At 47.5% G+C, this 14,152-nt stretch overlaps 1 protein-coding gene across 2 annotated transcripts in view; it reads left to right on the top strand.

Moving 5' to 3' along the window:
* Nucleotides 1-14,152, top strand: part of C1H1orf94 (chromosome 1 C1orf94 homolog) — a 42,540-nt gene continuing 28,388 nt past the window's right edge. For both annotated transcript variants that reach the window (XM_054538063.1, XM_024231041.2), the window contains exon 1: nt 1-1,460. In XM_054538063.1, coding sequence (XP_054394038.1) covers nt 1,141-1,460 — 320 coding nt within the window. In that variant the 5' untranslated portion in view covers nt 1-1,140. The remainder of the gene's footprint in view (nt 1,461-14,152) is intronic.

Genomic DNA, 14,152 nt, shown 5'->3' with positions numbered 1-14,152 from the left:
TTCACGAGCTTTAATAGGATTGAATGTGAGCCCAGCGCTTGGCACAGGGCAAGCGCCCCATAAAATGGCAGTTAGGATTAAAATCGAGGTTGCCGGCGGGGGCCCCGGGCAGGAGCTGAGTTTTGTGTGGAGCGGCGAAGTGGGGCAGCGGCGCGTTTGGCTTTGACTTCTGATCCCCCGAAGCGCTCTGGGGTCCTTTGGGCCCCACCCCCACCCACCCCACCGGCGGGTCTTGGGCTCCGAACCCAGGGCGCCCCGCGCACCGAGCCGTTGCGTTTGAAACCCACAGAAAAAATTCCCCCGCTCGACGACGGCGAGGGTGTGGGAGCTACTGGCAGGCAAATTGGTGGGAGCCGCCCGGCCCAGCCTGCCTTGCCGAATCAGCGCGCTCTTGAGCCGCTGGGCCCTTCCCGGTGCCCACCTGGCAGCGCGGCGCGGCTGGGGCAGGGGTCTGCTGGGGGCCGGGGACTGAGGGTTGTGGGCCCATCCACACACGCCTCATCCCTTCTTTCCGGGGGCGGCAGAGCAGCAGCGGGAGACCGGGAGCAGGAGGGGTAGGGCGAGAGAAAAGCAGGAACTGGGCCGAGGGTGGGGGCCGGGCCGTTGGCGCTCGCTCTGCGAGGGGCTCCCTGGGAACGCCCAGGCGAGCGTCTCCTGCGGGGCCCCGCCCCCCGAGTGCCTACCATGGTGCCAGGCCCGCACCCAGCCCTCCGCGTGGCTTAGCGGGACAGCATGGGCTGAGCCCAGGCGCCGCAAGTTGTCACGGCGGCGTCGCAAGGGGGCAGTGCCAGGGACTGTGGGGAGAGCCAGCCCTCCCCTTCCAGCTGTTCCCAGATGTCATTCTGCCCGCCCAGGCGCCTGGTTCCTGAGCTCCGGGGCATTCCACTGTTCCTAAGCTACTGGTTTTTGTTGACTTTTAAATATTTTCTTCTAAGGGAGAGGGGGAGGGAGGCAAAAGTCAGGAAAGAGCAAATAAAAACAAATCAAAATAATCCCTCCCCTCCCCAAAAGAAAGCTGTCCTCCACCCACCCCTCCCACACAAATAGAAGGCCTCTGAACCTAACCACCTTGCTGGAGCGAAAGCCAGACAGAACTGACCCACTTCTGCCAAGCCCCATCCTCATCTCCCTTTCTGGTGAATGAGGGGTGGTGGTGGATGTCTTCTAGCCCTGGGTGGACAGAGGGGCTTCCAGAAAGAGAGGAGGAGGATGGCCAGTGGGAATGGGCTTCCTTCATCCTCGGCCCTGGTGGCCAAGCGCCCCTGCGCCCTGGGCCCATTCCCCAGATACATCTGGATCCACCAGGACACACCCCAAGACAGCCTAGACAAGACTTGCCATGAAATCTGGAAGAGAGTTCAAGGCCTGCCTGAGGCCTCACAGCCCTGGACCTCCATGGAGCAGCTCTCTGTCCCTGTGGTTGGAACTCTAAGAGGCAATGAGCTTAGCTTTCAAGAAGAGTAAGTACCCCGCTACTCCGTTGGCAGCAAGGGAGGAGGGAGGAGATGAAGTCTCACCTTCTGGGGGAATGTTCTGGCCCACCGTTGAGGCTGGTGAAACCCTAAAGGCTGTATATTGCCCCCTCCATGGTCCTTTGTCCAAGCTTTATAGAAGAGCTGACCAAAGTTCTGAAGTTTCGTGGGTGAAGAGTCAGATTAGGGCTATATTCCAGGCTGCCTCTTCACCAGCGCATTAAGCAGACATTTCTCATCCTAAACGCATGTGAATCTGAGGTCCTTGAAAAACCACACTAGACAAGGCTAAGGATTATATGGCTTGTGGCTTGCCCCAGAAGCAACTAGAAGATCCTTTCCTTCTCCCACCTAAAGGCTAGGCATTCACATGGATGAGTCTGATGGTTTTAAATCACATCTGGAATTCCCTAATACAGGGAGCAGCTGTCCCATTCAGCCTCCACAGAAGCTGCTGCAAGAGCACACATCAAAATATTTACTGGGAAGGCACTGACATATTCAGAGGACATAATAGAAAATTAAAGTGCGGGAAGATGGCTGTAAATAGCCCGTTTCCGGGATGGGAAATCCTGTGTCTGGGAAACATAGAGCTAAGTGTTTCTCCATCAGGGCAAAGTTGGGCAGATATTGTTGAGGATGGATGTTCAAAAGGAAAGGAAGGAGCAGAGAGGAAAAAGGGACCTCATTAGGAAAAGAAAGTAAATCTGCTGTGGTTATTAATACTGCCGTTGAGCACTTATTTCATGTTTTGCATCTTCAAAGTGGACTGTAAACTTAATTAATGTTCCCAGAGTCCCTATGAAGCAGGTATTAGTGTCCCCATTTTACAGATGGATTAAGTGTTAATAATTAAGAGCTAATTAAAGACTAACCAATAATTAAGTGTTGCCTGCTCCAACACATGCTACAGCTCAATTCAGAGATGCTCTGGAGTTGGGGAGCCAGTCAGGCATTTATCAGCTGCCTCGGGTTTCAGGGATGCCTAAGCAAGAGCTAAGAAGAGAGGGATAACTTTAGGAGATATACCTAATGCTAAATGACGAGTTAATGGGTGCAGCACACCAGCATGGCACATGTATACATATGTAACTAACCTGCACATTGTGCACATGTACCCTAAAACTTAAAGTAATATAATAATAAAATACAATTTAAAAAAAAGAGCTAAGAAGAAAAGCTAAGTGTAACTGACACCCAGCTCTGCACTACCTGCTGTCCCTCTGTAGGCTCATTTACTTACTGCAGATGAAGGTGGAAGGCACTTTGGCTAGTCCTGCCTCCCTGCCCTGTGCTCAGCATGACAAGGCTCAGACAGGAATGGCCCATCTACAGCTAAAATCCTGCTGTCAGGCCCTTCAGTGGCACTGAGCCCTTCTCCCCTGCTCATTGCCATCTGCTCTGGGACAGGGCCTTGGCAGGAGGGCCCATGGGGCTGTGCTCTGCTCTCAATGGCCAAGGAGCTGATTGTCCACTTCATGGACCAAGGGTCAGTAGCAATTTCCAGTAGATGGCATCCTCTTTGCCAGGTCACACGGAGTTAATGGAAACAGACTCGAGTTCCAGTCTGCACTTGGCTGAAAATTGAACTGGTGCACCTTTGGCCAGCTGCTTGACTCCATTTGGCCTTTACTTCCTCATTTGCAAATTGAGGATGATATGCGCTGCCTTGTCCACCTCAGAGTTGATAATGAGGATCCAATGTGATGGGAGACAGGGAAATGAAAGATGCATTATACAAATCAGGCTGCCCTTAACATGTACTTCTTCAGGTTGGGATTTGTTATTGTTGTTATTGCTTTTGTTGTTGTTGTTGGCTTCAATCTGGGGTTCACGCTATGCTCCATATACCTCAAGGTGCTTCAGGGGTCATTGTGGAGTCAAGTGGGCTGGTTTCTGGGCCCCAAAATCCATTTCAGCCAGAGCTGTTTAGCTTTTATCAGTTTTATTTACTGGAGTTGTGAGTAGGGCTGAATTTGAAAAACATGTTTCTGTTATTGAGAAGAGAGATAGGAAACCAATGACTTAGATGAATAAACAATATCCTAATTGTCAACCAAATGGAACACAATGAGCTATTCTTAAAATAAAGGCGGTGTGCTGGTGGAGTCAGATAACTCTGGTTTCAGATTCCATTTCAGCCCCATGCCATTTGAAGAATTTTTTACTGTTTAATTTAGCTAAACTTTGGTTTCCTCATCTGCCAAATGGAGATTAATACTATACATTTTGTAGGGTTGTTGGAATGATTAAATGGGATATTTAAACATTTATGGTAATAATTCAGATTTGTAAAAATTCCTTGCAATTCAGATGTGATCATTTCTTTAAGCTCTACAATTATTGCATGAGGTAGGTACTCTTTTAAACTTTCCATCTCTTTTTACTTTTTACTATGCAAATTTTCAAACACATAGAATAATATGGTGAATATCTATGTGTCTATCACTGAGTTTCAATAATTATCACATTGTGCCATTCTGGTTTCAATTGCTACCTCCACCCCTCCATTTATAAGTGAAATTACTTTTACAGATAACGTGGCTTAGGTTTGGAGGGGTTAATTTCTTTGCCCAAGGTCCTGCAGTTAGGAAGTAGTAGAGTTTCAGAAATGAAACCCAAGACCGCCTTGGCCCTCAGGCAATAATGTCGGCTGTCCTGTCTTAGAATCTGGGGCATCTTTGAATAGTCAAAATAGTTGGGAGTCCCATGTACTGAATGATCACACACAGAGTGAAAAGCCAGGGAGCTGTTCTTACTGTTTCTAGAATGCCTTCAGGTGCACAAGACATCTCTCAGCTGGTCTTTCTGCTGCTTAATTTGTAGACTTGGTTTTGGTGGTGTTTTCTTGTATTGGGGTAGATAGGTAAGTGCATTCCACGATTCTTTTTGGCCAGAATTTGTTTTTCTTGACTCTGCACCTATTTATCATAGGAACCCAGATATTTCAGATTTGAAAGAGATTTTTGAAGCCATCTTCTGCTGCTTGAATCCCCTCCTTAGTGTCCCTGCCAAGTGGTGCACTTGTACCACTTGTACAGTTTCTCAGATGGGGAGCTTACCACTTCCCTTTGCTGCCCCTTCCCTCGCTATGAACCCCTCAAAAGACCTTTTGCTTTCTATCACTGAAATATGTCTCTATCAAACTAATTCCCATTGATCTGGATTCTGCCCTTAGTACTCCAAGCCAAATCTATTTCCTTTTTCTTTCAATACCCCTTTAGATAGTGAAAGACAGCAAGACAGCAACAATATTCCTCCCAGAATATTTTTGTCTCTATAAGCTAATCACCCCTGGTTTTCTAAGTTTCTCCCCATGTGCCAATTTGGTTAGTTTCCTGTCCACACTCTTGGTCCTCGTGGTAGTGTAACTTTGAAAGCCAAGTACAGTAATCCAGGGGTGATCCAATCCATGTAGATTCGATCCTCCCTGTCTGCATTCTGTTTCCTGTTAATGACAACCAATACTACACTCACTTTTTTCCCCAAGTTGACTTTCACTCTATGGACACATTTTCAATTTCTTAATTCATTCACTCAATTATTTATTCAACAAATATTTGTTAAACATCTACTATATGCTAGAACTGTGTGAAAAACTAGGGGGATGGAGCTGTGAACTCCATTAATCCCTGCCTTCCTAGAGCTCACATTCTAGTATAGGAGAAAAAAGAAGCAAGTAAATACAAAAACTATGATAACTTCGGAATGTGAAAAGAATGGTATTCCCAGTGGAGGAGACCCATAAGAAACACATAAAAATAAACAAGATAATTTCGGTGACAAGTATGATGATGGAAATAGAGCACAGGGAAGTGATAGGAAGAGCTCCTTTAGTCTGGGTGTCAAGGAAGGCTTCTCTGAGATGTGATTATCTGGGCTGAGACCTGGGTGCTAAGAAGGAGCCAGTCAAGGGAAGTTCTGGAAGGAACGTCTGGGAAAAATGGAGAGCAAGGGCCAGGCGCGGTGGCTAAGGCCTGTAATCCCAACACTTTGGGAGGCTGAGGCGGGCAGAACGCTTGAGCCCAGGAGTTCGAGACCAGCCTGGGCAACATGGCAAGACCTCATCTCTACAAAAAATACAAAAATTAGCTGGGCATGGTGGCACACACCTGTAGTTCTAGCTACTCAGGAGGGTGAAGCGGAAGGAACACTTGAGCTCAGGAAGGTCGAGGCTGCAATGAGCCAAGATTGCACTACTGTACTCCAGCCTGGGTGACAGAGTGAGACCCTGTCTCAAAACAAAAACAAAAGGAAGAGCAAATGCAAAGACTGTGAGGTGGGAGTGAGCTTTGAGAGGGACAGCGAGACTGGAGAGTCAGGAGGGATGGGGACATGGTCATGGTATAAGTATAACAGAGACAGGCAGGCAGGGCCTCGGGAGGCCTGGAGGATCACTGTGGGGAGTTCAGATTGTATTCCACATGTTATGGAACACTTTTGCAGGTTTTTAGGAAGGGGTGTAACATGAACAGATTCACTAATGTTTGAATCTCTGTCCAGCTTCTGTGTGGAGACGGTTTGTAAGTGTGTGGGAGAGGAAGTGGGAGGCCTCTGGGAAGATACTGTCAGAGTCCAGGGGAGGCCTAATGGTGGCAGTGGCTGGGTAGGAGTGACTGCAGTAGGGATGGAAAAAGTGGAGGATTCAATGTGTGTTTTAAGATGAGCCAATGGACCTACTGATGATTTGGGTACATAAACAGAGACATTGAGGCTCACGCTCTGCTTCATGCATGAGTTCACTTGACAAACAAGGATGGGGCATGCATCACTATCAATGTGACTGGAGTGTTGAGACCCAACACTGGCAAACTCAAGGTGGGGAGTGTAGGGCCTCAGAGCAAAGGATTCCAACCTGTGGCCCATGGGGTCTCTGAAGTAATTCCCCAAATGCTGACAGCTGTGAGGATGTCTTTCAGGCAAAAGGGTGTAGAGAAGCTTTCCTCAGATTTTCAAAAAGGTGTTCACCCCTCCAAGAGGAGAAAACACTAGCCAAGAGCATTAGACTCTGAAGATCTCCAGAGCTGGTTTCTAGTCTAAGACATCAGCCTGAGTTCCATGTCTGAGTCTTGTCTTTATCACTCCCATCACCAAGTTTCAAGCTTTTAAAATAATAATGTTAATAAAAGAGGCTATGTATTCCAAGCTTGAGCCCCTGGTTGGACAGTGTCCCATTTACAAAGGTGGGGAAGAAATGGGGAGCAATGGGTTTTGGGGGAGAAATCAATAGCTCTGTCTAGTGCTGATTTAACTCCAAAATCTGGTTCAGTTATCTTTTAATTAGTCTTAAGTTTGGGCTTAGAGAATTGTGGCAAACCACTTATTCAAGGATTACTTATTCATTCATTCCCCTAATCTCCAAAACTTCAAAGCCTCAGAATGAGGTCTTTGGATTTGCTGTTGACTCCATTGCCCTAACTACAGAATGACATTTGTTCATTTCTTCATTCATGAATTCATTCAACAAACACAATTGCCTTCTCAGTACCAGGCCGTATGATGGGTCCCAGGGACACACAGATAAGCAGAACAGAAGCCTTTCCTCAAAGAGCTCCCAGTCTAGTGGGTGGCATGAACACAGATACATCTGACAACAATGACATTCAACAAATATTGCCAGGTGCGGTGGCTCATGCCTGTAATCCCAGCACTTTGGGAGGCCGAGGTGGGTGGATCACTTGAGGTCAGGAGTTTGAGACCAGCCTGGCCAACATGGTAAAACCCCGTCTCCACTAAAAATACAAAAATCACCTGGGCGTGGTGGCAGGTGCCTATAATCCCAGCTACTCAGGAGGCTGAGGCAGGAGAATTGATTGAACCCAGGAGGCGGAGGTTGCAGTGAGCTGAGATCGTGCCATTGCACTCCAGTCTGGGTAACAAGAGCAAAACTCTGTCTTAAAAAAAAAAAATAGTATGCACCTATTACTGAAATGTCTGAAAAAAATACAATGGTGGAAAAGCTGGGGACAGTCTCTGACTTCCTTTATGAACTTTCAACATCTTGCAAAAGGCAGATCGCAACACACTATAGTAAGTGTTCTGGTGATGAAGTGCCAGTGCCATGGAAGCACACTGAGAGGACACATGACTGAACGGACCGCGCTTGGTACTTAGGGAAGTCTTCCTCTGAGGGAAGCAATCTGAAGCAGCAACAGATGAGACCTTTGCACTGTGTGATGAAAGATGCGGGTGTAGTCTGCTGGTAGCAGGGATGTCATGATTAATAACTGCAAAGGTTTCCATAGTTATGTCCCCTAGCTAGGTCTTGAGAAGAGAGAAAGAACAGCCTACAGAAAAAGCCCGGCAGCAGGTGCAGGGAAAGATGAGAAGTTCCATGGGAGTGAAGTGTAGCATGTGTTAGTGACCGGGGGAAGGTGGCTCGAGCTTGCTGGGTGTGGTTGGCTTCCCTGGAGGCTTCCAGGCCCTCTGTCAGCACCCAAGACTTTCCCATTTACCTGTCATAACAAACTTGGTCTGCAGAGTGGAAAGGCTTTGGTGGGCATTATTCCAAGCCAGACTCAGGTAGGGAGATAAATCCACTGAAATAAAAGAAATCTGTTTAAGCATTTTTTGAAAAACAGAAGTGGTTTATTGATTGGCAGCTTTCTGAGGCTATTTGTTGCAAGAAGGAAGAAGGCTTTTTTGCACTTATTTTGGTAAACTTTCACCGTTGGCTTCCATTGGCCAGTTCTCCACACTGGTGAGCAAGTGATATTTGGGAATCCACTGGGCTTCCTTGCTTGAATTGCTCTCCCAACAAACATCTCTTTGTGCTGCTGTTACTTAAACAATTAGATGAACCCGACTCTCTGGAAAAGTTGCTTGGAATACATAGCCTCTTTTTTTTTTTTAGCATTATTCTTTAAAAAGCTTGAAACCTGGTGATGGGAGTGATAAAGACAAGACTCAGATACGGAAACTCAGGCTGATGTCTCAGACTAGAAACTAGCTCCGAAGATCTTTGGAGTCTAATCTCAGCTAGTGTTTTCTCCTCTTGGAAGGGTCAATACCTCTTTGAAAATCTGAAAAAAGCTTCTGTGCAGCCTTTTGTCTGAAACACATCCTCACATCTCTCAGTATTTGGGAATGATTTCAGAGACCCCGTGGGCCACAAGTTGGCACCCTTTGCTCTGAGACCCAACCCTTAAGCAAGTGTCTCCCTCTCTGTTTTACTTTATTTTTTAATTTATTTTTATTTTTTAGATGGAGTCTCGCTCTGTCACCCAGGCTGGAGTGCAGTGGCGCGATCTTGGCTCACTGCAACCTTCACCTCCCGGGTTCAAGCAATTCTCCTGCCTCAGCCTCCCAAGTAGCTGAGATTACAGGCATGCACCTCCATGCCTGGCTAATTTTTGTATTTTTAGTAGAGACAGGGTTTCACCATATTGGTCAGTCTGGTCTCGGACTCCTGATCTCAGGTGATCCACCTGGCTTGGCCTCTCAAAGTGCTGGGATTATAGGCGTGAGCCATTGCACCCAGCCTTTCCCTCTCTTGAGCTTCCCAATGCTGGGTCTCAGCACCCCAGTCCCATTGACACTGATGCACCCCCGTTCTTGTTTGTCAAGTGAGCTAGTGCTGGCAGACACTGGCCCTTCCCTCCTCCAGCCTGCCACACGTCCTGGCAGACCCCATTCATGATGGCCTTTGGCGCCTTGCCTCCCTGCTTGTCTCTCCTCTGCCACCCTCACCACATCTCTTCTCACTGCATTGGGTGCCTTTCCCTCCAGGATGCCCTCCACCCTTCACCAATTTCATCTTCTGAAGCAGGTGAACAGCACTGCTCAGACATCTCTCATGGCTCCCATTGTCCTCTGGCCCCTTGGGCCTGGTTTTCAGGGGTCTCTGTAGTGGCCCTGCCTCCATCTTTAGATGCATGTCTTGCTGGTCTCCTGCACATGCTCTATAAACCAACAGGAGCTACCAGCAGGTGCATGTCACCTTGCCTTTGCTCATGTTATTCCACTACCAGGAATGCCCTTTTCCCATATCTCTGTCTATCTAAATCTTATCCATCCTTAAGGACCTAGAATAAGTGTGTTGTCCTCTAAATTCTTTGTTGCTCACATCATTCAACATTTTTCTTTCTCTTTTTCCCACATTACTCTTTTTAATTGAAATAAACAACTATGTTCCACCTCTTTCCTAAGTGTTTTAAGGTGGCCCAGATAACAAAAAATAAGGAGACAGGTGGATTAGAGTTCCAGCACACTTTCTAGCTGTAAGCAAGTTCCCCGAACTTTCTGTGCCCTATTTTCCTCATCTGAAAAAATGGGAAAAGTCACAGCGACTATTTCAAGGGATTACTATGGAAGCAAATGAAATGATATATGTAAAGCTCACACAGCACTGGGAATAAGAGAAGGACTCGATGTTCATCATCATCATCACCATTCCACCATCATCATTGTCATTGTCATGGATAAAATAACAGGACATGATTGATATGGGACAAGGAAATTTATATGCCAGGAAACTTAGGCTGAAGGGAAACTACTCAACTGATAACAACATCTGGTTTGAGATTCTTGGCAGCCAGGGCCTAAAGGGAGATCATAGCATTCGGTTTTCACAACTCATATTGTCTTCTAAGAGAAAGCAGAAGGGGTCATCATAAGAGACAAATGCTTCCCTAGCTCTGAGAACTACGTGGGATGGATCTTTTGAGGATGATAGAATGGAAGAATCTGTTTAAAATCAGCTCTCTTCTTGACCATTGGCCAGAGGGAAGGACACAGCCCCTTAATCGGGGCTATCAGCCCAGTTCCAGTGTGGGATTCTGATGAGGTGGTGGGCACCTGGCACATATCATGTGCTGCCTTGTGGCAACAATTCCTCTTTCACTACTGCACTATGGGCTTCTTAAGGGCAAGGTCTGTGTCTTACTCATCTTTGTCTCCCCAGTGCCCAGCTGAGTTCCTGGCACTTGGTGGCTATGCAGTGGGTATGAATAAATAAGGAAGTGAATGGTGAATGAGCCATAAAACTGCCACCACCCAGAGGTAGCCAGGATCGAAGCAAGGGGTCACGGTCATCAGAGGAAGCACAGAATATCAATAACTCAAGACATTGCAGGTTTTTTCCTCCTTCTGTCTTAGGCTGCAGAAAACAGAACTAACATTTTCTTGAGCACCTTATAGGTGCCAGGCTCTATATTTTAATTTTCTGCTTTATTTCACTTTCTTAGCAACCCTTCCCAGTAAATGGTCAATATTACTCCCATTTTATAGATGAGAAAGGTGAGACTCAGAGAGGTTCAGCAACTTGCCCAGGTCATCCAGCTCAGAGGAAGCAGAGCAGGGATAAGAGTTTGATGTGGCTTCAAGGCTTGAGTTCTACCCGGAACCACAGGCCCTTCGGAATAGCCCTTCCACGTCTGCTTAGCACCAGGAGCCAAGAGTGGTGAAGAAAGATGAATCATGATTAACGTCCTACTTCCCGTGTCCCCCTTCGTAATTTAATTTTATGGTTTCAGGAGCTGTGTTGCAGGTTGTGGGAGCCTGCAGAGATGGGCCACCAGTGGTTTGGTTTAATCCCCTTTTTAATATCTTTGTTGCAACGTTATTTCCAATTCAGCTCCCAAGTCACATTAAAAAAAAAACACCTCTTCCTTAGGGTAAGCCTTCCCTTATTAAACAGATTCAAATGAAAAGTTTTAAAGATAATTTGAACAATAAGAATCACTCTGTAGCTCTCAGCCAAAGCCTCTTTATTGCTGTATTTATTCCCTGGTATTTCCTGTCTCATTCCCCAGCTCACTGAATCCACCCACCGCCCCGCCCCCCACCACCCAACACTTCTAGTTCTTGACCAACTCACCTGTTCCCTGGAGGGAGAATCAGGTGGAGGACATTGTGGGGAGCAGGGTATCTCACTTCCACCTGACAATATACCTGCTAAGGCTGTTTCACCTGCCCTAATGAGCAGGAAATTATTGCAAAGCATCTACAGGGAAATTCTCACCTGGCTGGTTGTCTGCAAGTGCACCATTGCATCAAAACCAGGGTGAAGAAGTGGGATGCGAGATTCTGGGGAAAACGGGAATGCCACAAGCGGAGAAAGAATACCTGCTCAAAATGCAGACACCTGGGCCCCATTCTAGATCAGCTGAATTGCTATTTCTCCAAGGGTACTCAGGAATCTGTATTTGAAACCAGCACTACAGATGACTCATGCATGTGTGTGAAAGGTTCTCTGATACTTTGGAAGGGGGTCAAAGATGACAAAACCTTAGGCTTGAAAGATAACTGTCTGTCACATCTTTGAGAAGGAGGTGTTTCAAAGAAAAGTGTGGAAGGAAGGAAGGAGACTGACTTTTATTGAGTTCTAAGTGTATGCCAGAGACAATTAAAAAAATTTGAATCTACTGTGTGTGAAGACCTTTGGTAAGAAATTAGATGAACATCAAGTCCAGGCTTGGCATTCAGGGAGCTGAGAGATTTCACAGTGTTGCCTTCTTTAAGTCTGGGTATCACCATCCCCACTTTGCAGATGAAGAGACCGAGGTCTCCGTGATTTCCCTAATTGTATACCTTTAGTAAACCAGGCTCCTGGCTGTGAATCTGGGCCAGCGGGACTCCAAAGCCTGCAGCCAGGCTTGGCTCTCCCACACCACGCTGTCTCAGTCAGAGCTGCTAACATTTGCATAGCGCTCCTTACAATTTACCGAGTGCTTTCACATTCATCATCTCACTTAATCCTCACTGCGGCCTGGAGGGTGGAGGAGGGCTGGGGGTGGGGAGGCCAAAGCTTTCTCCAGCCCTAAGCTCAGTCCCCTGCCTCCTATCAGGAAAGACCCAGGAGACAGAGTTTAAGGGTTTTCAAGGTACCTTTGGGACACAGGTTCACAAGCCCTGGTACCGCAACTGAATGAATCTGCAATTTCTCTCAATTGTCCCTTATCTCTAAGCTGAAGGAAGTCAGCCTAGGCCCCCCAGATAGTGAGAGAGGTAGAATCCACCTTCCTTCCCTGTTTTCTTTCCTTCCTGCTGGTTTTCCAAGCAGGAAGGCTATGGTGGTTTGTGTGTTTGTGTGTGTATGTGCATGGGTATGGTGTGTATGTGTACATGGGTGTGTGCATAGGTGTGCACGTGTATGCATGGATGTGTGTGCATGTGTGCAGGATGTGTGTGGATGGATGTGTGTGCATGGCTGTTTGTGTGTACATGTGTACGTGTGTGTGTGCACATGGGTGTTTATACATGGCCGTGGTATATTTGTGTGCATGGCTGTGGTATGTGGGCATGGCTGCAGTACGTGTGTGCATGTGAGAATGTGTGTATGTGTGCATAGTGTGTGTGCATGACTGTGGTGTATGGTGGTGCATGGGTGTCTATGTGCCTGAGTGTGTGTGTGTGTGTGGGGGGGGGGGGGGGGCTATGGTGTGTATGTGGGGAGAAGGTACCTGGGAAATTCAGTGAATCTTGGATCTGGAGGAGAAGGAAGACGGAGGAAGACACAGGCAGCTTGGCAGGGATGGCCACCTCCCTTACTTCCACACTGGGCAGGGGCCACACTAGGGTCTGTGACATGCACCAGAGAAATAGGTGTCTGTCAGAGAACATGGGTCTCTGATCCCTATGCAGACAGGTAGACTCAAAAGTGCCCACCAGCCTTGGCCTGAGCCAGGGTGGGGCTCCACTGGAGAAGATGCTAGGTTGGACACCAGAGCCACTGCTTACATGATAAAGGGGCCTCTCCTAGCCTGGGGCGTTTGGTGACCTCCCTTTCCACTCACTGCCACAGCTCCTGCAAGTCCCCATGCTGGACACCTGCCTGTCCACTGGGTTCTGCCTTCTGCTGCCTCATCCTCCTGGCTCTTGGCTGGCTCCTGGCTGGCTCCTGGCCTCTGGCCCTGCCTGAAACTGAGGCTCAGAGAAGGGAAGTGAATTGTAGAAGGTCACCCTTCAGAAAGGACAGAGCTGGGCTTTGAATCCAGGTCTCCTGACTGCAAAGCCCTTGCTCTTTCTCCTTCTTCCACTGTTAGGGGAAGTGGAGGACAGGGAGGGGGTAAGAGGGGAGATTTGGAAGTCACATGGGCCTGGGGCCCAATTCCACCCCAACACTTCTTCTCTAGGGTCAATTTGAGTACATCTTTTAACCTTCCTGATCCTCAATTTCCTCTTTCTCAATTGGAAAGGAAGATGCTCTGTATCCCTCATAGTTGTGGTGGGGACAAGTGCCACCTGTAAAACCCAGCACCTAGCAAACTCCTCAAAAATACTGGTTCAGACCCCAGTCCCCTCCTGTCACTCCTTAGATTGTCCTGGGAGAAATAACCCTCACCCATGGAAACCAGAGCCTGACACCTCCCTGCCTAAATCTCTCCAGTGGTTTCCCTGTGCCTTTAGAACAAAATTCCTTAGCATCACCTCCAAGGCCTGGCAGATTCTGACTTCTGCTTTAACTCTAACTTCTCCCCTCCACCTCCATTCATGTGCCCCATCCACTTGAACATTATTCCCAATGATGCACCAAGCTCTTTCCCTCCTCATGGTCTTTGCACATGCTGTTCCCTGTGTCTGACAAGGTCTTCCTTGCATTCATTACCTAGCTAAGTCTTTATTCTCCTTTAGGCCCCAGCTTAAAAGACAAATGTGCGAAGAAGCCTCTTCTGCTCTCCTAACTTAGGTATCTATCACTAGTATTCTCACACACAGCATTTCACTGTTGGTTTTTTAGA

The sequence above is a fragment of the Pongo abelii genome, chromosome 1 (assembly GCF_028885655.2).
Source record: "Pongo abelii isolate AG06213 chromosome 1, NHGRI_mPonAbe1-v2.0_pri, whole genome shotgun sequence".
Lineage (NCBI taxonomy): Eukaryota > Metazoa > Chordata > Mammalia > Primates > Hominidae > Pongo > Pongo abelii.
Note: the sequence above shows the minus strand (reverse complement) of the source record. Positions and strands in the feature narration are given on the sequence as shown.